Source organism: Zalophus californianus, chromosome 11, assembly GCF_009762305.2.
Source record: "Zalophus californianus isolate mZalCal1 chromosome 11, mZalCal1.pri.v2, whole genome shotgun sequence".
NCBI lineage: Eukaryota > Metazoa > Chordata > Mammalia > Carnivora > Otariidae > Zalophus > Zalophus californianus.
In genome coordinates, this window is record NC_045605.1 from 47,099,987 (window position 1) to 47,125,151 (window position 25,165).

The window sequence follows — 25,165 nt, forward strand, 5'->3', positions numbered from 1 at the left end:
TTTCTTTCTTTCCCTTTCTATTCCTCTGGTTTCAGGTGTTTTCTGATTTGTATACAGTATATTTGCTGGGGACGTTGTTAACCTGTTACCATTTTGTTCTCTTATTCATCTATTCTCCTCTGGACAAAATGACAAGACGAAAAAAATCACCTCAGCAAAAAGAACAAGAGGTAGTACCATCTGCAAGGGACCTACTCAATATGGACATTAGTATGATGTCGGACCTAGAGTTCAGAATCATGACTTTAAAGATACTAGCTGGCCTTGAAAAAAGCGTGGAAGTTATTAGAGACACCCTTTCTGGAGAAATACAAGAACTAAAATCTAACCAAATCGAAATCAAAAAGGCTATTAATGAGGTGCAATTAAAATGGGGGCACTAACTGCTAGGATAAATGAGGCAGAAGAGAGAATCAGCGATATAGAAGACAAAATGATGGAAAATAAAGAGGCTGAGAAAAACAGAGATAAACAACTACAGGATCACGAGGGCAGAATTCGAGAGATAAGCGATATGACAAGATGAAACAACATTAGAATAATTGGGATCCCAGAAGAAGAAGAAAGAGAGAGAGGGGCAGAAGGTATATTGGAGCAAATTATAGCGGAGAACTTCCCTAATGTGGGGAAGGAAACAGGCATCAAAATCCAGGAGGCACAGAGAACCCCTCTCAAAATCAATGAAAATAGGTCAAAACCCCGACATCAAATAGTAAAACTTATGAGTCTCAGAGACAAAGAGAAAATCCTGAAAGCAGCTCGGGAGAAGAGATATGTAACCTACAATGGTAGAAACATTAGATTGGCAACAGACCTATCCACAGAGACCTGGCAGGCCAAAAGGACAGGCATGATATCTTCAGAGCACTAAAGGAGAAAAATATGCAGCCAAGAATACTATATCCAGCTAGGTTGTCATTGAAAATAGAAGGAGAGATAAAAAGCTTCCAGAACAAACAAAAACTAAAGGAATTTGCAAACACGAAACCAGCCCTACAAGAAATACTGAAAAGGGTCCTCTAAGCAAAGAGAGAGCCTAAAAGCAGCATAGACCAGAAAGGAACACAGACAATATACAGTAACGGCCACCTTACAGGCAATACAGAGTCACTAAATTCATATCTTTCAATAGTTACCCTGAATGTAAATGGGCTAAATGCCCCAATCAGAAGACACAGGCTATCAGATTGGCTTACAAAACAAGACCCATCAATATGCTGTCTGCAAGAGACTCATTTTAGACCCAAAGACACCCTCAGGTTGAAAGTGAGGGGGTGGAAAACCAGTTACCATGCTATGGACACCAAAAGAGAGCTGGGGTGGCAATCCTTATATCAGACAAATTAGATTTTAAAACAAAGACTGTAATAAGAGATGAGGAAGGACACTATATCCTACTTAAAGTGTCTATCCAACATGAAGATCTAACAATTGTAAATATCTATGCCCCTAACATGGGAACAGCAAATTATATAAGGAAATTAATAACAAAAGCAAAGAAACACATTGACAACAATACAATAATAGTGGGGGACTTTAATACCCCCCCTGACTGAAATGGACAGATCATCTAAGCAAAAGATCAACAAGGAAATAAAGACTTTAAATGAAACACTGGACCAAATGGACTTCACAGACATATTCAGATCATTGCATCCCAAAGCAACGGAATACACATTCTTCTCTTGTGCCCATGGAACATTCTCCAGAATTGATCACATCCTAGGTCACAAATCAGGTCTCAACTGATACCAAAAGTTTGGCATCATTCCCTGCATATTTTCAGACGACAATGCTTTGAAACTAGAACTCAATCACAAGAGGAAAGTCGGAAAGAACTCAAATACATGGAGGCTGAAGAGCATCCTACTAAAGAATGAATGGGTCAACCAGGAAATTAAAGAAAATAAGAAAATTCATGGAAACCAATGAAAATGAAAACACAACTGTTCAAAATCTTTGGGATACAGCAAAGGCAGTCCTGAGAGGAAAGTATATAGCAATACAAGCCTTTCTCAAGAAACAAGAAAGGTCTCAAATACACAACCTAACCCTACACCTAAACGAGCTAGAGAAAAAACAGCAAATAAAGCCTAAACCCAGCAGGAGAAGAGAAATAATAAAGATCAGAGCTGAAATCAATGAAATAGAAACCAAAAGAACAGTAGAACAGATTAACGAAACTAGGAGTTGGTTCTTTGAACGAATTAACAAGATTGATAAACCCCTGGCCAGACTTATCAAAAAGAAAAGAGAAATGACCCAAATCAACAAAATCATGAATGAAAGAGGAGAGATCACAACCAACAACAAAGAAATACAAACAATTATAAGAACACATTATGAGCAACTCTATGCCAGCAAATTAGCTATCTGGAGGAAATGGGTGCATTCCTAGAGATGTATCAACTACCAAAATTGAACCAGGAAGATTTAGAAAACCTGAACAGACCTATAACCACTAAGGAAATTGAAGCAGTCATCAAAAATTTCCCAACAAACCCCAGGGCCAGACAGCTCCCTAGGGGAATTCTACCAAACATTTAAAGAAGAATTAATACCTATTCTCCTGAAACTGTTCCAAAAAATGGAAATGGGAGGAAAACTTCCAAACTCATTTTATGAGGCCACCATTACCTTGATCCCAAAACCAGACAAAGACCCCATCAAAAAGGAGAATTACAGACCAATATCCTTGATGAACATGGATGCAAAAATTCTCACCAAAATACTAGCCAGTAGGATCCAACAGTACATTAAAAGGATTATTCACCATGACCAAGTAGGATTTATCCCTGGACTGAAATGTTGGTTCAACATCCGCAAATCAATCAACGTGATACAATATATTAACAAAAGAAACAACAAGAATCATATGATCCTCTCAATAGATGCAGAAAAATCCTTTGACAAAGTATAGCATCCTTTCTTGATCAAAACTCTTCAGAGGATAGGGAAGGAGGGTACATACCTCAATATCATAAAAGCCATCTATGAAAAACCTACAGCGAATATCATTCTCAATGGGGAAAACCTGAGAGCTTTTCCCCTAAGGTCAGGAAAGCGGCAGGGATGTCCACTATCACCACTGCTAGTCAACATAGTATTAGAAGTCCTAGCCACAGTAATCAGACAACAAAGGGAAATCAAAGTCATCCAAATCAGGAAAGAGGAAGTCAAACTCTCACTCTGTGCAGATGATATGATACTGTATGTGGAAAACCCAAAAGACTCCACCCCAAAACTGCTAGAACCCATACAGGAATTCAGTAAAGTGGCAGAATATAAAATCAATGCACAGAAATCAGTGTCATTCCTATACACCAACAACAAGACAGAAGAGAGCCAAATCGAGGAGTCGATCCCATTTACAATTGCACCCCAAACCATAAGATACCTAGGAATAAATTTAACCAAAGAGGCAAAGGATCTGTACTCAGAAAACTATAAAATACTCATGAAGGAAATTGAGGAAGACACAAAGAAATGGAAAAACGTTCCATGCTCATGGATTGGAAGAACAAACATTGTGAAGATGTCAATGCTACCTAGAGCATTCTACACATTCAAAGCAATCCCCATCAAAATACCATCCACTTTTTTCAAAGAAATGGAACAAATAATCCTCAAATTTGTGTGGAACCAGAAGAGACCCGGAATAGCCAGAGGAATGTTGAAAAAGAAAAGCAAAGCTTTTGGCATCACAATTCCGGACTTCCAGCTCTATTACAAAGCTGTCATCATCAAGACAGTATGGCACTGGCACAAAAACAGACACATAGATCAATGGAACAGAATAGAGAGCCCAGAAATAGACCCTCAACTCTATGGTCAACTCATCTTTGACAAAGCAGGAAAGAATGTCTAATGGAAAAAAGACAGTCTCTTCAACAAACGGTGTTGGGAAAATTGGACAGCCACATGCAGAAGAATGAAACTGGACCATTTCCTTTCACCACACACGAAAATAGACTCCAAATGGTTGAAAGACCTAAACGTGAGACAGGAGTCCATCAAAATCCTAAAGGAGAACACAGGCAGCAACCTCTTCGACCTCAGACGCAGCCACTTCTTCCTAGAAACATTGCTAAGAGCAAGGGAAGCAAGGGCAAAAATGAACTATTGGGATTTCATCAAGATAAAAAGCTTTTGCACAGCAAAAGAAACAGTCCACACAACCAAAAGACAACTGACAGAATGGGAGTAAATATTTGCAAATGACATATCAGATAAAGGGCTAGTATCCAAAATCTATAAAGAACTTATCAAACTCAACACCCAAAGAACAAATGATCGAATCAAGAAATGGGCAGAAGACATGAACAGACATTTTTCCAAAGAAGACATCCAAATGGCCAATAGACACATGAAAAAGTGCTCAACATCGCTCGGCATCAGGGAAATCCAAAGCAAAACCTCAATGAGATACCACCTCACACCCGTCAGAATGGCTAAAATTAACAAGTCAGGAAACGACAGATGTTGGTAGGGATGTGGAGAAAGGGGAACCCTCCTACACCGTTGTGGGAATGCAAGCTGGTGCAACCCCTCTGGAAAACAGTATGGAGGTTCCTCAAACAGTTGAAAATAGAGCTACCATACGATCCAGCAATTGCACTACTGGGTATTTACCCCAAAGATACAAATGTAGGGATCCGAAGGGGTACGTGCACCCCAATGTTTATAGCAGCAATGTCCACAATAGCCAAACTGTGGAAAGAGCCAGGATGTCCATCAACAGATGAATGAATAAGGAAGTTGTTGTATATATATACACAATGGTATATTATGCAGCCATAAAAAGGAATGAGATCTTGCCATTTGCAACGACGTGATGGAAATGGAGGGTGTTATGCTGAGTGAAATAAGTCAATCAGAGAAAGACATGTATCATATGACCTCACTGCTATGAGGAATTCTTAATCTCAGGAAACAAACTGAGTATTCTGGAATGGTGGGGGGTGGGAGGGATTGGGTGGCTGGGTGATGGGCATTGGGAGTCTATGTGCTCTGGTGAGCAATGTGAATTGTGCAAGACTGTTGAATTACAGATCTGTACTTCTGAAACAAATAATGCAATATATGTTAAGAAAAAAGAAGAAGAAGATAGCAGGAGAGGAAGAATGATGGGGAGTAAGTCGGAGGGGGAGACGAACCATGAGAGATGATGGACTCTGAAAAACAAACTGAGGGTTCTAGAGGGGAGGGGTTGGGGGATGGGTTAGCCTGGTGATGGGTATTAAAGAGGGCACATTCTGCGTGGAGCACTGGGTGTTATGCACAAACAATGAATCATGGAACACTACATCAAAAACTATTGATGTAATGTATGGTGATTAACAAAACAATAAAAAAATTTACAAAAAAACCCACTAAAAATGACAAGAAAAAAAATGTAGGACTAACAATTAGGAAAAAAGGTCCTCTAGAATTTGGGAGTCTAAATTTGATAGTCATTTGGGAGTGAGTATTGAGAGAAGAGGTAGAGGAAAGGAGTTTTGGAGTAACAGTTGCGTCCAGGGGATAAAAAGAGGAAAAGGAAATGAAATAGAATAGGCAATCAGAGAGATGGGGTGTCAACTAGGAGAGAGATGTGTTTCTGAATATAGAGGTAAGAACTACAAAAAGGACGAAGTAGTTAATAGTATGAAATGCCAGAGAAAGTGAAAGACAATGAGAACTATAGAAAGTCAAGGAAAGTAGAAACAGTGAGGACTAGAAGGTACTTGAGTTTTAACTGTGTAGTATTTAGGGCAGAAGAAAGGGCAGAGTTCAGAGATTAAAGCAGAAGTCACAAACTGGTTGCCCTTATGTAGAGTCCAGCCTAAGTTTATATTTTGTTTGGCCCATTCTGTGTTAGCTCATGTGGTATTTTAAAAATACATAATTTTTTAAGCCTTTATTTATTTGTCAGAGAGAGAGGGAGAGAGAGACAGAAAGCAAGCACAAGCAACGGGTGCAGTAGGCAGAGGGAAAAGCAGGCTCCCTGCTGAGCAAGGAGCCTGATGTGGGACTCAATCCCAAGACCCTGGGATCATGACCTGAGCCAAAGGCAGACTCTGCTTAACCAACTGAGCCACCCAGGCGTCCCCCCAAAATACATAACGTTGTCAACATTTAAAAATCAAGATATTTTACATAGAAGGTCAGACTTCCAAGTTCTCTTGAAAATTCTAAACATCTGGCAACACTGGGTCTGGGTTTCCTCATTGCAAGGAAAATGTCTGGAAATGACTAGAGACTATACCCATTAGGGAATGAGTTGTCCATTTTGCCAAGGACCATCCGTCTCTTCTTACATATTTCTTGCAGCTGGCTCACTTTATTTTGAGCACTTGGAATCATTTGACATTTTGACATCTAGATCAGTGGTTTTCAAACTAGGATATGTCACACTCACACAGAAATATCTATTGCAGGATCCTATCCCCACTGTTTCTGATTCAGCAGGTTGGGGTGAGACCCAAGAATTTTTCTAAGAAGTCTCCAGGTGATGCTGATGGGGAAAGGTTCAAGGGTAAGTGAATGGTAAGGAAGTGGTTCAGGAGTTTAGTGTAGGGGTTAGATATATAGACTCTGCATTCAGAGAGAACTAAGTTCTCTGTTTTTCATCCAGGAAATAAGGATGATATTGTTTACTTCAAAGGTTTTCCTTTTTAATCTAAATGAGATAATGCATATAAAGTATGTATCAGTATCTTCAAAGCAGGATATAACTTATTGTAACTTTTCATTAAATTATTCAACTGCATGTTAAGCCTGTTAAATCCTTCAGGAATATTGATTCTGGGGAGAAGGTCAGAGATAGAGTGCTAGTTTTGGAAAAAAGTGATGAAGGGCCTTTATTTTATTTTATTTTTTTAAAGAATGAAGGAAATATAGAAGTATAGAATAAAATTACTATTTCCATGAGAGATAAATTGATGGGAAGTTACCAGTTTAAGAAATAATGGTGGAGATATGAAAGCATAGAAAGCCAGTCAAGGTATTGAGATTCAGGAAGTATATATGGAACACCAACTGGTATAAGGTAGGAAAGTTGTAGATTCATAGCATCTAACCCAGCTGTGGGATGGTTGATAAGGAGGAAGGAGATTCTGCAATGGATGAGATAATCTCCATATTTTAGAGGACACCTAGCTAGTAAGTGGAGATAAAAGGATTTCAACTCATTTCTTCCATATTCTAAAACCCATGTTCTTTCTTTCTCAACATAATGCCTTTCAAAGACCACACTATTTACTGTTAGACTGAATACTCTTGCTTGTCTAGAAAGACAAAACTTATTGTCTTCAGAATTGTCTATCCCATTAGATAGATGGGAGGATGGAGAGATACATGGAAGATAGATAATATATCTTATTGTTTTTGATATTCCAGGAATTAACAAATAAATACTGAATTTCCAGGGGATAGATACATTTTTAGAGAATAATAAATATTGATTAATGTATATTGTTTAGTAGATGAAAAAAAGATTAAATGACTATATGGATGCCTGGATGGAGGCATCTTATCTGACTTAGAATGACAAGTTCAGCTACCTGAGGATACCCAGGTATCTTCTGCATCAGAAACATAAAGTCCTTTACTTTGTGGTCAGCCTGGAATGGTGGATGTGCTGCCATGTTTGGTCTGACAATGGATCCAGGCAGCAATAGTGGCAATGCAGGCTCAATCAGATTGATTCCAGATGGTTTCATCAGGACCTTACAGTGGGCATCTACAATTGGCAGCCCTGATTTGTATAGTTCATGACCCCAGGGAGGAGTGTTTAATTTGCCAGTCTGTAGTGTTCTAACAGGACAGACAAAACTTTTTGGCCATTGACAATACCCCAAGAGTCAGTAAAAATATAACAGGAAGCACACTGGCCAGAGCTACAAGGATGACCTTGAGTTCGGCCACCTAAGTAGAGGAACTTCCATTTTTGGTTCCGCATACCTGGGACTAAACACAAATAGCATCAGCATCCCAATGAACACCACTGGCTTCAATTTAGTGAAACCATTAGCGAAGCAGGCCCAGGCATTTAGTGAAACCTGTGAATCCAGGACCCCATTGAGCCAGCAGCTTTGCCTCAGGGGACTTTGAGTGGAGGGTGCTTCTCTTTACCAGAGGTTCTAATCAACCTCTCTCACTCACAAAGACTTTAGCTCAGAGGTGTCAGTAAGGTTGTGAGACTGCAAAGACAAAGAGCCTGCCACAGCTTGCTGTGCGCTTCCAATACAGCCAGTCAGTCTGGGCCTTACTTTAAGGATGCTGATTTGTGCCCTAGCTGATAATACAGACCAAGTAAAATGTCCAAGTAAGATCATACTGGCTCCAATATTCAGAGTCCAGTAAGGTGCTGGGCTTCTTTTTTTGATTATTGAGGCTAAAAAGACAGAAGTATCTCCTTGACTGCTGGAGGGAATTGCTCAGATAGCCCCTCAGTTTTGTCAGAGTTTTTTATCCACTCCTGCTAGCTGAGGCTTCTGGCTTGCCAAGTAATAAGACATCATCTTAGTTAACAATTTGAACATCAGAAAATAAAGCCACTCATACTAAATCTTAGTGACAAATAGAAGAGGAATTTAGGTATTGAGGAAGTACTGTAAACATATTGGAAGCCTTGCCATATGAATAAAAATTCAAGGTCTTGGACCTTGAGTGCCAGTGGGATAGAAAAAAGATGTTGGAAAGGGAACACACCAAGTGCCATCAGTCAATGCAGTGGATTTAGTTATAGTTACATGTTTGGAATAGTTGAGGCAATGGGATCAACAGCAGAATCAATAATCGTCTGTGAGCCTCCAGATCCTATTAGCCTTTTTTTGCTGGCCATGCTTGGCTGTTGTTCTAAGATATTGCATTTTGGGTTACTATCCCTGCTGCCTTTAAGTCCTTAAGGTGATGATTTCCTTTTTTCTTCCTAAGATTCTCTTTTTTTGTGGGACTACGAAGAGAAAATAGAGAAAAGAATTGGAAGGAATGATTTATGTGTTCTGTTACTATTTTTCTACATATAACTCTTCCTGATCAAGAGAATCCCTTCTGGACTTTCTGAGAATTTACAATGAAATGTTAGTACTAATTATACATTCAGCAATGAAAACCACACAAGTGCTACATTGATTTGGCCCAGAGAACCCCATACACCAGGTCATTTAGCTTTCCTGCTCCATGGTAAAGCCTGCCCAAACCCAATAAGCTGAATTCTTCTTCCTCGCCTGCCAACTCCTGGAATGTAGCAGATTGTGATTTGGGCGACTGTATGCAACAGATCTGTAAGAGTTTGAGTGCTTGCCCTCCAGAAGTTCTCCAGTATATTTGGATGGGTGTGTATGTTCTTCATTCCCTCTTAGGTGCAGGGAAACTTTAACTTCATTCCTAATCATCTTTTTTCCTTAAAGCATATGAGGTTAGTATTACAGGGAAAGGAGAGACCATGAATCATGGAGAGTGAGAGTAGCTCTGTGCAATAAGAAGTCACATTTACTTGTGATTTTGAGGGGTGTGTAGGTGGTTTGCAGCTTAGTGAATATAGATTAATACTGTTTTTCGTCCAACTGAAGTCCTATAGCAGCAGCAAAGCCATCAATACTGCCAATCTAAAGACTGGCATATTAAACATATGCTTCCCCAGGGCACAAACTGTATGTATCTTCATAACTCATGTAGATGCTCATAGTAAGGTCCTGATGAGACCAATGGGGATCAAGCTGCTGACTGAGCCTGCATTGCCAAAATTGCTGCTTGCATTCATCATCATACTGAACATGGCAGCATATCCACCAATCCAGACTGAGCAAAAAGTAAATGACTTTACATTTCTGATGTGGAAGCTACCTGGGTATCCTCAGATAGTTGAGTTTGATTTTCCTTTTAGCCAGATTGTAGCCCTGTTCCCTCTTTGTTCCTTTAGTTAAGCATTCAGCAACTTATCTAATTTAACCTTTATTTTTTCATTCATTAAACAAATATTTATTACTCCCTGGAAATTGATAAATAATAAGATATAATACCTGTCCTCCAAAGAACTCTAACAGGATAGACAGATGTATAAACATGTGATTTACAATGCAATATGTTAATCACAATGACAGATGTAAACTATGGGAACAGAGAAGAGGAGCATCTACAATAGACTAGAATCAGAGAAATCTTGGTTTCTGCTCATAATAATTGCATATTTCTCTCTTTCACAATCAGCAAAGGTACATTGCTCTATAACTATAGCCTGAAAGAGAGTGGAAACTTCTGCTCATCCAGAATGAAGTTTGGGACTTGAGGGTGATTGGTAGATTGGTGAGGATGTCCTGCCATTAGGGGATAGTCAGCAAAAACCAGGGCACCATTTGGGAGCTGTCTTTGGGTTTATTTCCCAGTACTTGGCCTGGAACCACTTTGTAAATTCCTCTGTTGACAGGCATTAAACTGGAGGATCATTATTAAGCAGTTGAATATAAATTTCTTTAACATGTTGGATACCAATTCCCAAAGACATTCCAGAAATCCCTTTCATCAGTCTGCAAGTCTCTGATCCTTTCTCTTCCAGAAAACCATGACTGTCAGCATTCTGTCCTTGTTACCACTACTGTCCAGAACCGTGAAGGGGCTAAGATTTTACCCTACTTGTAATCTAAGAACCCTGACACAGTTTCATGAATGCCAGAATATCAGAAGACTCCTAGGACAAAGACAAGGGACTTTATTATTCACCACTGTAGCAGTAGCCAGACAGCAGTTTCTCAAGCCCCAGTTCCTATAGGGCGATGCAAAGTTGGCCAAGTGATATATTCCCATGCAATGGAGAATAACCCTCAGGCTGGGGAATGGAAATTTTTTACAATGGTCAGTAAGCAAACTTATCTTCTGCTCTGGAAGTAAACATTTTTATCATCCAAAGCTGTAGTTATACAAAGATCCTTGAAAGATAGTCCGTAACAAAAGTAGTCAGTGCTCCTGCTTATTCAAGGGCTCCAACCACAGTACCGTAGAGTAGAGATTCCTGCAAGTATGGGAATTTACGTAAGATGAAATTAACCCTTCTATGTTCATCTTCCTATTAACCATGTTCAGCTTTTACTAGATTGATGATCTTATGCTTGAATCATCCAAGTTCAACAGTCCCTGGTGAAAAGATTTGAAATTTATAAAAACTTGCCCTTGGATAACTGTCCCATTTATGTTTTCTCTTTGGGAGCAATATAAAGATGGGTTAGACAGTGCATTAATATTCTAAAACTGACATAAGCAATAATGAATAATATTTATTCAGGTAATAGACATTTTAATGTGCATGTTAAAAGTTTGAAAAACATTTAATTCACATTGCAGAGAACAAATAGGGAAGTATTGCTTCTTTAAACTTTTTTTTTTTTTAGCTTACAGATTGCTGTGGACCAAAGGAAAGTGCTTCATGTATTGAGCAAAATAAAGACAATCAGTGTTTTGAAAATGAAACTGACAAAAAGAAAAGAGTAAGTGTTAGAATGTTTTCTTTGTTTCTGTGTTTAATGGGCGAGATATGTCTTGTTCTCTGTGAAGTGTAAACTAATTTCTGGCTTTGGCGTGGACAGCATATGGGTTCTCCTGCTACTGAGTTGACACTGACTGTATATCATTTTGAGCAGTTGTGTTTTCATTTTGAGAATTTTGTGTTCTTTGTGTGTTTTGGTGTATATTCTTAAGTTGCTGGTAATCACATAACCATTTGGTAAGCTACTTCACTTCTCCTCTCTTCTCCTGTCTGGTTCAGGACAGGAGAATAACCCCCACACGACTCTTCGGTAGTGGCTTTTAGGTCCTATCGGAGTTTTTTGGCAATAGCTTCCCCTAAGCAATCTGAAATCTACTTTAATCATACTTTTTGTGGTTGTCATGTGTATTCATTCAAAAACAGGGAATCCCAATCAATATCTATAGGGTAATGTTAAAGAGATCATAGTGCTTTAGATAATGAAATCAAGAAGAACTTGAATCCAAGGAAAGTATGTGTATTTCTAAGTACAAATATTTTATTACTCAGTAACCTCAGATTTATTTCTGATCAATTGCCACAAATTGATCCTTATTTATTATAGCCCAATGATATAAACTGGGGTTCCATTCTCCATTTTATTGATAAAGACATCAAATTTAATAATGAAAACAAGAAAGTAAACCATTATTTTTATGAATATCTAATACATATTTAAAGCACAGATAAAATTATTTTGGGAGATTATAAGTATTGGCTTTATTGAGACTTCTTGAAATATGCCTTCAATGGTGTTTCTTCTTGTCTTTCTTCTGAATCTTTTATTAGTAAGCAGAGGCAGTCTTCGTTATGGCTCTATAAGCCTTCAAGTTTCTTTCAAATATGGGGTGGTATGTCTACTGAATGGTAAATGTCAATAAAGAACAGTTTTTCTGTTTATTATCATTTATAACCTGGGCTGTTTTCTGTCATTGCCAATTAGTTGAGCCTCTTAATGTTGACTTGATCTTGGGATTTGGGTAAAGTTCTGAGTCAGTCCCAATTATGAATTTTCATCATTATGATGTGGAGTCTGGAGAGAATGGTCAAGAAAGAATTCTTCAGATATTTTACAGAGCAACTTAGTAAGTTTATTTAAGTAGCATGGGGACAGGGCCCGTGGGCAGAAAAAGCTGTACTTTTGCTTTATGAAACTGGTGGTTATGTGCTTAGTGCTCAAGGGGGATGGGATGTGCAGGGAATATTAGATCATAAATGTCTTCTTCAAATTTCTACTCATAAAACTACTTTCACAAGATTTCTCTGGTGCTTATCATTCAGCTCAGTATTAGCTAATGGTGAGAAGTACTGGCAGATATGAGATCCTTTAAGAATGTAGCAGCCAGTACCTATTTGATCCTTATCAAAGCTATGCAGGGTATAGGTCAGCCTACTGGGCTAAAGGTGAACATTTTTCTGCATCTATTCCTCTTCAATGACTGTGAGGAATTTAGTTAACATAAGAAAGGTTGTATGGTGAATTGTACTTCCCTTTGTAAGGAAACTATGGAAACTAGAGCCAAATTTAACTAGTGAACAGTTTACAGAATACCTCTATAAAAGACCATTGTCTCCTCTGCTGAAAAATGTTTTTGTTTAACATAGAATCTGTTATTCAAGCTATCTGAGACTGTTATAATGTGTTTCCAGAAAAGGAAGTCATCTAATTTGGCAGTGACACTATTTTTCTCCAAAAGCCTAGAGGGAGAGGGTGAATGTCCATACAAGATTCATGAATACTTAGAAAACAAATTTTTAGACTTCCTGGCTGTCTAAAGGATATTTGTATTCTTGCTTCCTGAAAATGAAGTCATCAGGCCTTAGTAAGATACAAATGTGCCAACTTGTCAAGCAGCTAAATTAAGTAAGTGCTGGCAAATATACTAGGAAAACTTTTGTGTTTTTATCGTGGGAAAATATATTGCTAGCCTATGTAATTTAAATTCTAAAAGCTTTAGTTTTTTAACCTCACAGGTTAGTTATGAGATTTTAATGAGATCCTAAATATGAACATGTTTAGTCCTACCTGGCAAATAGTAGATTTTTATTCTATTGAAATAAATTTCAAGTCTTACATTTGTTTTATTAAGGTGGTAGATTCTGTTACAAATAGTTCTCAGGGTTTCCTTGGGTCCATATCTATATTACATAACTACGTTTATACCATTTTTTTGGCTGGAAACCCTTTGGTCAAGAAGAGGCTCCTGCCTTGATTTCTACTTGTTGCTGTTCAAAATAAGTTCTGATTGAATTAAAATAAGCATCAGTGAGAAACTCCTAATTATCTTAAGAAGAAAATTCTATCACAAACAAAAGAATAGTCATGATTATTGTATGAACACAAGATGTTACTATAGCTATTTAGTTCATAAACAATTCTTCAAAGGATGTTGACAGTAAACCACAATTTGGAAATCACAATTGTTTAGATCTATTAAATATTACACTGGACTTTGGTTTCTTCATCTTCATAATTAGGGTGTTAGATCAGATTATTTTTAAGGATTCTTCCAGATCTAAAATCTGATCATTCTGTGGCAGTCAATAGCAGACAAATTATATTGTCTAAATAGAGTCCACTAATAATACAATTAAAGTATGTTAGCCAGCAGTAACTAATGAGCCCCATACAAATTTAGACTTATGTGACAGACATGTATCTAGAACAATAAACAGGAATATCTTCATTAAGCCATATTAATTTGAGAAAATTTTAACAACCCAGCTCATGGGCCAGTGATTCTTTTTTTTTTGAAGATTTTATTTATTTATTTGAGAGAGAGAGAGAGAGCACAAGTGGGGGGAAAGGGCAAAGGGAGGTGGAGAGGCAGACTCCCTGCCCAGCAGGGAGCCTGATGTAGAACTCCATCCCAGGACCCTGGGATCATGACCAGAGCCGAAGACAGATACTTAACCGACTGAGCCACCCAGGCACCCTGGGCCCATGATTCTTAAAGTGTGGTCCCCCAACCACAACCATTAGTATCATCTTAATTCTTAGGCTCCACTTCAGATCAAGTGAATTGGAGAAATGCAAAGAGTGGGACCCAGACATCTGTTTTAATGAGACCGCCAACTGATTCTTAGGTTTGCTACAATTTGAGAACCACTGCCATGAGTAGTAAACCTCTGGACTTCCCTCTGAAGAGTCACTCGACATCTTTCCTGTCACATGCTTTAAACCAGTCAATTTAGGGAAGACCTAGAAAGTGATTAAAAAATTTATAGGGCAATTAAGATAGAAGAAATGCACCAGATGTACTTTTTAGGTTTCTTGTATGCATTTCTCATTTGTTGGTGATCCTCCCCAAAACTCTGTGCGCTGATTTTCTAACATCATTCAGAAACGTGTTGATGTCTGTATTGCTCTCTACTTGCTTTTAGTTGCCCACTTTTGACCATAGCTTAATTCATAACAGGCTTCTGGAAGCTATTATACCAGATGGGAGATGTCTTCCCTAAAAATATTGATCCATAAAAATCAGAATCAGAAATAACTTTTTTTTAAAGATTTTATTTATTTTCTTGAGAGAAAGCAAGAGAGAAAGAGTGAGAGTGAGAGAGAGAGAGCCCAGAGGGAGAGGAAGAAGCAGACTCTCTGCTGGGCTTGATCCCAGGACCCCTCAATCATGACCTGAGCCTAGGGCAGATGCTTAACTAAGGGAGCCTCCCTCAAAATAACTTTCAATTGCATTCCTTATCTTTGCTCAGCAGGGAAACTTCCCCAATTTTTATTATACTTTTAGCGGAATTTTAATATGTTTCGCGATGCTTTTTGCCATCATTGAGGTTTAGACAACTGATTTCTCCTCTTTACGAAGTAGTTTTTTTCAATTGCAAACTTTATCTTGCTCCAGTTTCAGGACTTACATGGATCATGGTGTTGCCACTTGTCATATGATGTGGAAAACTCTGAAGTTACAAAGGGCAATAAAATTTGCAAAATGTGTCATAGATATGTTTTCCAGAACTGACGAAATTTTGTAAATCTAGTAAGAAAATTAAAATGAGGAAATGAAAATAAAGATATCATTGAGAATTCTAGACCTTCACTGATGAAGAAATATTTTAAATTTAATGTGACTCTTTTATTTTATTATTTCCCTTGAACAATCTTAAATAAGTGGAAGTATCTTTTAAGGCTATGCTCCATGTTCAAATAAATCTAATAAACAGAAGGTAAAGTTTGGAGATATGGTTTTCTAGAATACCTAGTGAGAAACAATGAGGAATTTTAATCAGGTCACAGGGAGAGGAGGGAACTTTGACAGGGCTTGATGACCAAGTAGATTTGAGAGATGGGTGGTATCAGGATGAAAATAGGGATATTTAGGTTGCCTAATGGATAAACAGAATGAATTCAATAATGACGTCTTAAATTTGAGACAATGGTGGAACAGCTAAGGGGAAGTATTATTAGAGGTGCTGGACAGATTGGTTGAGAACCAAGTGTGATGTCAAAAGTAGGACAGTGTGATAGAGTGAAAAGAATATAAGGTCCACAGTCAGAGACCACAGTTTATATCTTGGCTCTACCACTAATTAATCATGTAACCTTGAGCAGATTAGATGGCCTCTATTTTTATTTGTAAAATGTAGATAGTCTCTATCTTGTAGGGCCACAATAAGGATCAAATGAAACAGTTATATATGAAAGAACTGACAGCTAAATGTTCTGGTTATTTGATTTGCAGACATGACTGTCTCTTAAAAATATTTTAAGTTTTAGATAATGTCTTGGTTCTTTGGTATTTTAAATCTAATTTCTTAAGCAGAAAACAGATTCTAGCTAATCTTGTGAATTAAAACTGGTTAGTAAAGATATTAAGTGGATACTATGCAAATACCATAATGGATGGGACATAAAGTTAGGTCCCTTTTAACAAGAACAGAGAGGTAACTGGATGGAGAGAAATTTGACTGGAAAGGAAGCATGGTGTAGGTAGGGGTACATCATAACTGGAAGCCAGAGAACTTGGGTCATTGTCTTTGTACTCTGATTACTTGGGTGTTCTTGGACAAATCACTTGGACAAATCACAAATCAAACTGAGGCTTTGCCTCAGTTTCCTAATCTAAAGTGACTAGATAATTTACATTTTAAGTTATAATACATTTATAACACTTTGATAGAATAGGAAAATTATTGTTAGAGAATCCCAACATTGCCTTTAATTTTTTTTCAGATTAAAATGTATCTGTTAATGTACTCTGCACCTTCTGATTAAGAGTAACTTTGCAGCTCGGCTCTATTTCACTATTTACTGTCCCTGACAATATTTATAAGGAATCTTCTTTTCCTTAATGCTACTCAGCCATGGGAAAGAAGGTTTTTATATTTATTTGTTTTAGGGAATGAGAGCAGAATGGGGATTTCCTTGCCTTTATATATGTACCTTAGATGATCTCCATGGTCCTTATTTTAAAATGGTTCCAAGTTAATCTTCCTGGAGAACTAAGTTCAAAATACCCCAGAATTGTCCCCCCACCCCCACCCCATACCAGCCTCAGGCTCCACACAGCAAGGCCTACCTGCTGGTTGCCCTCCAGTCTGAAAAAACAAACAGAATCAGAGGATTAAAAGTAATTTTAATAGTAATTTGGAGCAATGACTCTGCTCAGTCTTAAACCTCCTCTACTGCTGTCCTATAAGGGAGAATCTATCATTTCCTGGAAGGCTTCTAGTTATAGGATATTTACCACCTCCCAAGGTATTCACTCCATCTGGGCAAGTTTAAATATTATGTAGTTATTTTTTAAAATTAAACTCATGATATTTAAACTATTTTAGCATATTTTCTATTTTCTAATGTCAGTGAAAGTAAAGTAGTAAACTAAGTATCTGGAATTAATGGGGAATAATCTTTTCTTTTTAATGAGATACTGTAGTTAACTCTGGCTAATTTGGTTTACTAATGTAAAATGTAGAAGGTAATTACTCCTCATTTTCTGGTTGATGAAATATTGTGCTTTTATCTTTGAACATCTTGTAGTGCCTCAGGGTCAATGTTCTGCCTATTAAAGAACAATGACTGGACTTCTATACTAGCAATGCAGGAGATCAGTTTTTTGTATAGCCAACTCTGATATATTCATAAAGCAATTTTATTTTTTTAAAGATTTTTATTTATTTATTTGAGAGGGAGACAGGGATAGCGAGAGAGAGCACATGAGTGGGGAAAAGAGGGAGAAACAGGCTCCCCTGTGAGCAGGGAACCCGATGTGGGGCTCAGTCCCAAGACCCTGGGATCATGACCTGAGCTGAAGGCAGACGCTTAACCAACTGAGCCACCCAGGCGTCCCTTCATAAAGCAATTTTAACTGGTCAATCCAAATATCTTACTGATTTACTAGCTGCCTCTAAAGCAACACAAATACTACAGAAATGATATTCTGGTCATTTGGTATTTCTGTATTTAGGAATCTAGGTTTTTTTTGTTTTGTTTTTTGTTTTTGTTTTTGTTTTTACAACTGTTTGAAAACAGCAAAGCATACTCTGACAGATTAGGGAATATTCAGATATAGAGCCCTCAAACCAAACATTTGAAGTTTATGGTATTTACTATCTGGATAGATGAATTAATGATTTTGGAAGTACATCGGATCAGACAAAGGTGGGATGAGTTGCCGTTGGATGATCAAGCTCCACGACCTGGTTCATCTGCTCAGTCAGTAGAGTGCCCACCATGCACTGGTTTACCAACTGAAGAGCTATATAAATTTGAGCAAGTCAATTTTTCTGAGCCTCAGTTTCATCACCTGTAAAATTATACTTAATTCACTGGTTGTAAATACTCAATAAGAATATGTATATGAATGTGTCTAATTACAGCCTGCTAAATAAAAAGTTAATGCTAAATTTGAAAATTATTCTTTATTTTCTGTATTTATAAATACTATGGTTAGTGTAAACATGTATTTAGAAACCAAGCTACATTAAAAGTGATAGATTGCAAATTTTGTGTTGGATCCTGATTTTAACCCTGTTTTTAAAAAAAGAGTTTCTTTGGGATACAGCTTATTTATTCATTCAAAAAGTCTTTCACATCTGCTACACAGCTGGGCACTGTTCTAAACACTGGAGGTACAGCCGTGGACAAAATAGATAAACTTCTTGCTCCTAGGAATAAATTTCAAGTAGAGGATATGTAAGATATGAATAAAGAAGATAATTTCAGATTGTGATGGTTGCCATGAAGGAAATAAGTAGGATTACTTAAGAGAGAATGATAGAAGGGAATGTAATTTAATTAAGGAGGTCAGCTGGGGAAGGCCTTATAGAGTGCTAACATCTGAGCAGAGACCTGAATGATGTGAAGGAGACAGCTGTGTGGAAACCCGGGGAAGAGGGTTTCAGACAGAGGGAACAACAAATTCAAGGCCTTGAGGAAGAATGAGAGTGAAATACCATGAGGAATAGATAGCAGGCCAGCGTGATGGGATGTAAAAAGGTAGAATGTGGGAAGGGTGGTTAGCAAATACCCCAGAGGTGATTTATATCAACTTGAAAACAAAATAGCATTTCAGACCATATAGCTTTCCAGATTTGTGGCCTATGCACAACTATTTGGATTACTAGACTCTATTCGACTCATAGCATATTGTATAATGTAGGAAAAATTAAGCTTTATAAGGAATGTACTTAATGCTCAGCAAACTTTATATAAGCTTTTTTTTAGGGGAACGGTTTTTATTGAATGTTTTTATCATTTATAGTTTACCACCTGTAATTTTCTAAATTTCAAAGGTTGTTTCAATTTGATGATAATAACGGGGGGGTGGTTACATGGTCATCAGTTACATATGTTTCAACTCACATGAACAAAATTGACATGCAAACCATTGTGGGAAAGTAGGTGAAAAGTGAACATTTCTTGATTTCTGTGGCAATTTTTGATTCATTCAAAATTCTTATTTAATTTTTATGTTTGCCTTACAAAAAATACTACATACTTAACACACACAGAATACATAGACTCCTACCTTTCATAAATCATTTTCAAGACCCGGTACTATCCATATATTTTTTCATCATGGAAACTCTCTAGAAAAGTCAGTCCTTTTCTAGTTGATCCTAATTTCCTATTTGCCTCTGGAGAGTTTGGAAACGAGGGCAGGCGTTTTGCCCTGATCTGCCTGCAGTCTATTTATTTTACTAAGCTAACAAGCTATGCAGATGTCATTCGTGCGCCTGCTGTCCTGGGTATATGGGGAACAGACAGACGGAATGGAAGTCCATGTGGGTGGATTTCTTCAGTTATTTCCCTTGGAGCTAATCTTTCTTACTGGAGGCTATTCCTTCTGGGTTGCTCCCAAGGTCCTTATAAACTATGAAGACCTCGGTGTAGGAGCCCAGGGACGTGCCTGTCTTTTTACGGGGAATGCAAGTTGTTTGTAATTAGTCTGCGCAGAGTCTGGGCTCCTTCCGCTGGGGAATGCCTTTCAGATCTGTCTGTGTCTCACTCTCAGGTTGGACCCAGGGAGGCAGAAACTGCCTCAGGATTTGAGGCATGGAAAGCACACTGCATTCTGGGTTGGAGTAACCTAGGTGCTGTGTCACCGAGGGCGAATCTCACAGAGAGCTTCGGTTTCTTCATCTATGAAACAGGGGTTATATTTCCTTTTTGAAGGGTATAGTGACCATCAGAGATAATATGTATAAAGTATGTGCCACAGTATTTCCGATAATAGCCACTCGATAAATATGAATATAATAAAGATAAATATTTGTATTTGCAAATATCTTCAGATATATACACCAATCTTAATTGGTGTATTTCTTTCTTAAATATATAAATATGTGTTATATATATATTCTTTCTTAAATATATATACACACATATATATATCAATGATAGCTATTTGTACATATCGTTCTCAAGTGGACAAAGGATGCATATCATAGGTTAAAAAAAATCTCTTATCAAGAAAAATAAGTGGCATAACTGAAGCTGTGATCATTCTTTCATTCCCAAAATATTTATTTTGTAAACTCTTAAGTAAGGGTATCATGCTAAGTGGCAGAGAATTGTATTATATCTGTCCTCAAGGGGCTTAGATTCTAGGAGAATAAGCACAGGATATATCTCACTATTAGAGGTTTTTTTTTTTTTTTCTCCTACTGGGAAAAAAAAACAAAATAAAGTAATGAATATAAATGGTTAAGATACAGACTCAGTGTAAGTAATTTATAAAAGTAATTTTCTGATATCAAACCTCCAATGGTAGATTTTACTAAGAATCAATATGTTCCTGGATTGGTATCATTAACCTTAAGGAATATCAAATCAAATAAAGCAGTTTTCAGGCTTTATATCTTGCCAAACAGTTCTTGTGAAATCACAGACCCAATCTGAGCTGTATGTCCGTAAAAAAAAAAAAAAAAAAAAAAGCTTCAAGCTGATGCCTTGTTAATTTTAAAAATAAAAGAATGTTTCCCTTGAGACAAAGGGGTGGATTATCTTCTATCATCTTTAAATCTGAGGAAAATCAATGGAGAGCAAGGTATACACAAAGTAGAAAGCTGCATCCTAAATGGAACTACACTTTAAAGTGTTATTTTCTTTTATCCGAACATACAAACATTGTCCAATTAATCACATGTGGTAAACAAAACCTAATGATTATAGAACATGTATATTTTTACAGCACATTTATACTCACTTAAACATTACATGAATGATGTTCTTTCCCCCCCCCCCCCAGCAGAGGCTGCATGTTGTTTGTAAAATGCCTGCTCTAAAGTGCTTTTATTTAATGGAAACCCATTGGATGTGTTCATGTAAGCTGACTGCATAAAGAGGAAAGATATTATTGATTTACTTCTTTTTCAAACATAAAGTGTGCATAACATTCTTCTTCCTCACAACTTCTAGCTAACCCAGTGGGTCCTTCTCAACTCAGCACAGGGTTCCTCTCTGTAAAGCCTTCTCTGGCTACTCTATTCTGGATTAAATGCCTCTGTGTTGTGCTTCTCAAACACCCCAAGTGCTTGCTGTACTGTACGAGTTGATTCATGTGTAGGCAGGGATTTGGCTAGCTTTTACTCACCCTTGTGTCCCCACATAAATACATTGTCAAGCACGTTTGTTGAATTAACGAGATACTGGAGTAGGCAAAGGGAATATAGAGTCAAATTTGCCATCAAGGAGCATGTCATGGTCTAGTAAGTGATACAAACATTCATCCAAAAATTATATAGCGAGCCCTCAATAAACATGTGCTGGGTGCATGACTTCAGAAGTGTATATGGTATGCCTGCTATGCTAGATGAGTTGCCTTTATTCTGTAGGTCTTTACAGTTTGTGGAGTGTTTCATCTGTGATTAGTCAGGCAGAAGGTTAGTCAAGCTCCCTCTGTTTGTCCATATCTTAGCTTTCTCTACTCTAGGAAAATGGATGTGGTTCCAAAGATACCTTTCTTCCAAGGGTACCTTGTAAAATATCCATCTTATTCTGCTACACGATTTACTTCCTTTCTCTAATTCCTGACTGTGTTCTGATCATGACCAACAAAACTCTGGACTTGCAGTAAGTTACTAGGTATTTGTCCTGGGTAAGTCATTTAAATTTTCAAGGTGGTGAGACAGTCACAAGTGTTTTATCAACTTTAAAGTGCTATAGGAACATAAAGCCTAATGATTTTGAAGATGAATATGGCAGTCAGTCAATCAATTGCATATTAGATAGCTTGTTTGTGTCATGGAAACACTGATACCTGGGAATGCTCAAGGACATGATGTTATACATACTTGAACACAAGTTTAGGAAGTAATGAATTAACTTATTATTATGGTGTAATAAATGAGGAAGTCAAAGTGATGATTTTTTTAACCTTTTTATATTACTGAACCATAAGAGAGTCACCTAATTTAATTTTACTTGTGTTGTTTAACTTGAAAATTATCTGGTTTATTACACCAGTGGGATAACAGTTTTATATCTATAAACAATTTTTTGAACCAGTTTTTTTTTCTTTTCTCCTCTGAACACATATCTGATTTGCTATGAACTTTTTAATTAAAAAAATCCTTAGAAAAGTGCTCTCAATTTAGTAGAATAATGGCATGTCAGTTTTTGAGACACTTATCTATTTCACAATCAGGAAGCTATCAAGACTAGAACCTGAATAATTCATGAAAGGTGGAGGAATTTTACATGTTCATCCTGTTTTCAAATTGTTTATTGTAGAAAATATACTTTCTATAAAAAATGAGGGGTGTGTGTGTGTGGTACGTGGGGAATGGTTAATCACAGTGTGTATGGGTCCCTAGACACTTCTTATTGCCCTCAATGATCCAGCTGACCATGTTTTTTCCCTCTAGGAGGCAAAAGGAGGCATTGATTTCCCATTTTTATTGGTCAGGTAGTGCTTTCCAGCCTGTCATTCATTCTTTCTAGTTCCCCCACCCCTTCTCTCTGCACCCCTGTTTCTTTCTGTCTGTTTCAGTCTGTCTTTGTCTATCTGTCTAATAGGATGAAGGAAAAGTATGTTATCATCTAGAGTGTTGCTGGTTAAGCATATCAAATGCAGTCTGTGTAGCAGTTTCCCTGGAAGATTGGGAGGGATTTGAGGGTAGGGGGAAGGTTAATCCCTTGGCTGTTAAAATGCTGCGGAAGGGAACACAAAGCTCTAACCACATAATAAGTGCCCGTAGGCAGCCAGTGAGGAGCGAAAAGTTCAGGAAAAGAACTCATTTTTTTTTTTGTCTCTCATAATGTGGAACTTCTGTAAACACTTTGGAACTTCCTCTCACCCCAATTTTATAATATACTTATTTCTTTAAGTATTTAGGTTGTTTGTGTATTCACAGACGTCAGTGACCGCTCAAATAGGTACAGAAATAAAAGAAGAAATTTAATGCTTTCTAAGTTAAACCACCAAATCCTCAGTTTTTAATGTCCCTGGCCTCAATTTTCCTTTTCCAGCTGTTAGTCATTTGTAAGAAGCTGCCCTTGTAATTGCAAGTGAGTTGGGATGTGATGTATTCAGCACTGCATGCACTGTAGCTTTTCAGTCATATCTTTCGAGTCATTTAGACTCCCAGGGAATCATGTTCATAATAAATAGCTTTTTATTATCCAAAGCCGCTGTTCTGGCAGCGAAACGACAGCCCTTTGATAGATGGGCCGGGTAGTTTTTTATGTTGTGCTTACTCAGAGTTGTTAGTAGGAAAGACGAAGGCAGCAAAGGGGGGACTTTGGCAAAGCAGCTCTTATGGGTAGACTGAAGCAGCAGATCAGAATTCAGAAACAAGAACGAGAGCTGAAATGTGATTCTCTGGTGCCTGGTGTAACACTCCTCTCCACGATAGAACTGTGCGGGGCACTCTCAGGAGCCTTGTTCCGATCTCCGAATCCACTAAAGGACCATGCAGTCGCGGAGCCCAGCAAGCCACCAGGAAGTTTTGCCGGAGCTGATTTCTAGGGCATTTTCCGGTGCCTAGGAGAATCCTGCTTGCTTTGAACTGTATGGAGGAGGGCTCCAGTTTCCCATGAGGGGCCCCCTTGGAAAAGCCGTCTGTGCAGAATCCAGGCTCTGCTTCTCTCTGTGTGCTATTTATCAAAAGGCTTTTCTCACCTTTGCTGATTTGCTGGTGTGATTTCCATGTACTGAGTCCTGTGTAGGGATCCAGGATGGATTGCCTGTGCATTGTCACCACAAAGGTAGGATAGGAAACAGGGCTGTTGTGTGCAGCATTTTTCTATTATTATTCTGGTCCTGTAATTAAACAGCTCTGGTAGGTGCTGCCAGTTCATGAGATAAAATGATTAGTATAATGTACTTTGCTTGGCATTTTGTTCCCCATGAGGGTCTGAGGGTCCTATCCTTATTTGATTTCAACTTCTTATAATGATATTGTGTGTTTGTGCAAATGAAAGGAGAATTTGCCTGTGTTTTTTATGGAAGAATTTGCTTTTGCCTCTATTTATAGCTCAATATTAAAATATCTATAGTAGTAGTATAGCTTACACATCATTTTAACATAACATATCAGGGTAGTCTTTCTGAGTGTGATAATTAGCTTTTCATTTAAAAACCATGTCTCCTATGCTTGAAGAAGCCAATCAGCTTTACTGTGGCTTGACATATTGTTTCTGATTGGAGAATTCTGACATTCTGCATTTTAGTGATTTTTTTTAAAGGAAAAAAATATCTTTAGGCCCCGATTTAAAACAAACAAACAAACAAACACAATATTTATTGTTGAACCGATTCTATTTTGATTAGAGGCAAATTAAATATTTGCATTATCAGAAATAGAAACAAAAGTGGGATGGAATAAAATCAATAGGCATTCCTTTTATGTGTTTATGGCAAAGAGCTAGAAATTTCAAATGCATTTTGTTTTATTCTGTCATCAGTTCAAAAAAAGGTATTTAAATTTCATAAACACTGGTTATTTAATTAGAAATTACTATTTTTAGAAAAAAACTAATTAAAACACACTTATTCATTAGCTTTCTTTTCATTTTGCATGTAGGCACACTGTGAGTTAGTTTGATCTATATCTTTTAGTATCTCACATTGACTAGACACCCATTAAACATGACAAAATCAATAGCTTAGTGCATAAGCCTCATTAAGTGTAGATTTCCCACTGTGATCTCCTTTCACCACTAAAGAAAAGATTATTTAATTTTGAAGCCACAAGCCAAGTTCT

General features: G+C 37.5%; 1 protein-coding gene across 11 annotated transcripts in view; it reads left to right on the top strand.

Moving 5' to 3' along the window:
- Positions 1-25,165, top strand: part of DLG2 (discs large MAGUK scaffold protein 2) — a 2,208,086-nt gene that overhangs the window by 506,872 nt on the left and 1,676,049 nt on the right. For 9 of the 11 annotated variants that reach the window (XR_003517338.2, XM_027578649.2, XM_027578631.2 and 6 more), the window contains exon 4: positions 11,370-11,465. Coding sequence is in view for 10 of the 11 variants with exons in the window: in XM_027578649.2 (XP_027434450.2) it covers positions 11,370-11,465 (96 nt within the window). In the remaining variant the exon portion in view is untranslated. Of the gene's footprint in view, positions 1-11,369; positions 11,466-23,640; positions 24,168-25,165 lie in introns of those variants that run through there. The other 2 variants (XM_027578639.2, XM_027578645.2) reach the window with 1 other exon arrangement.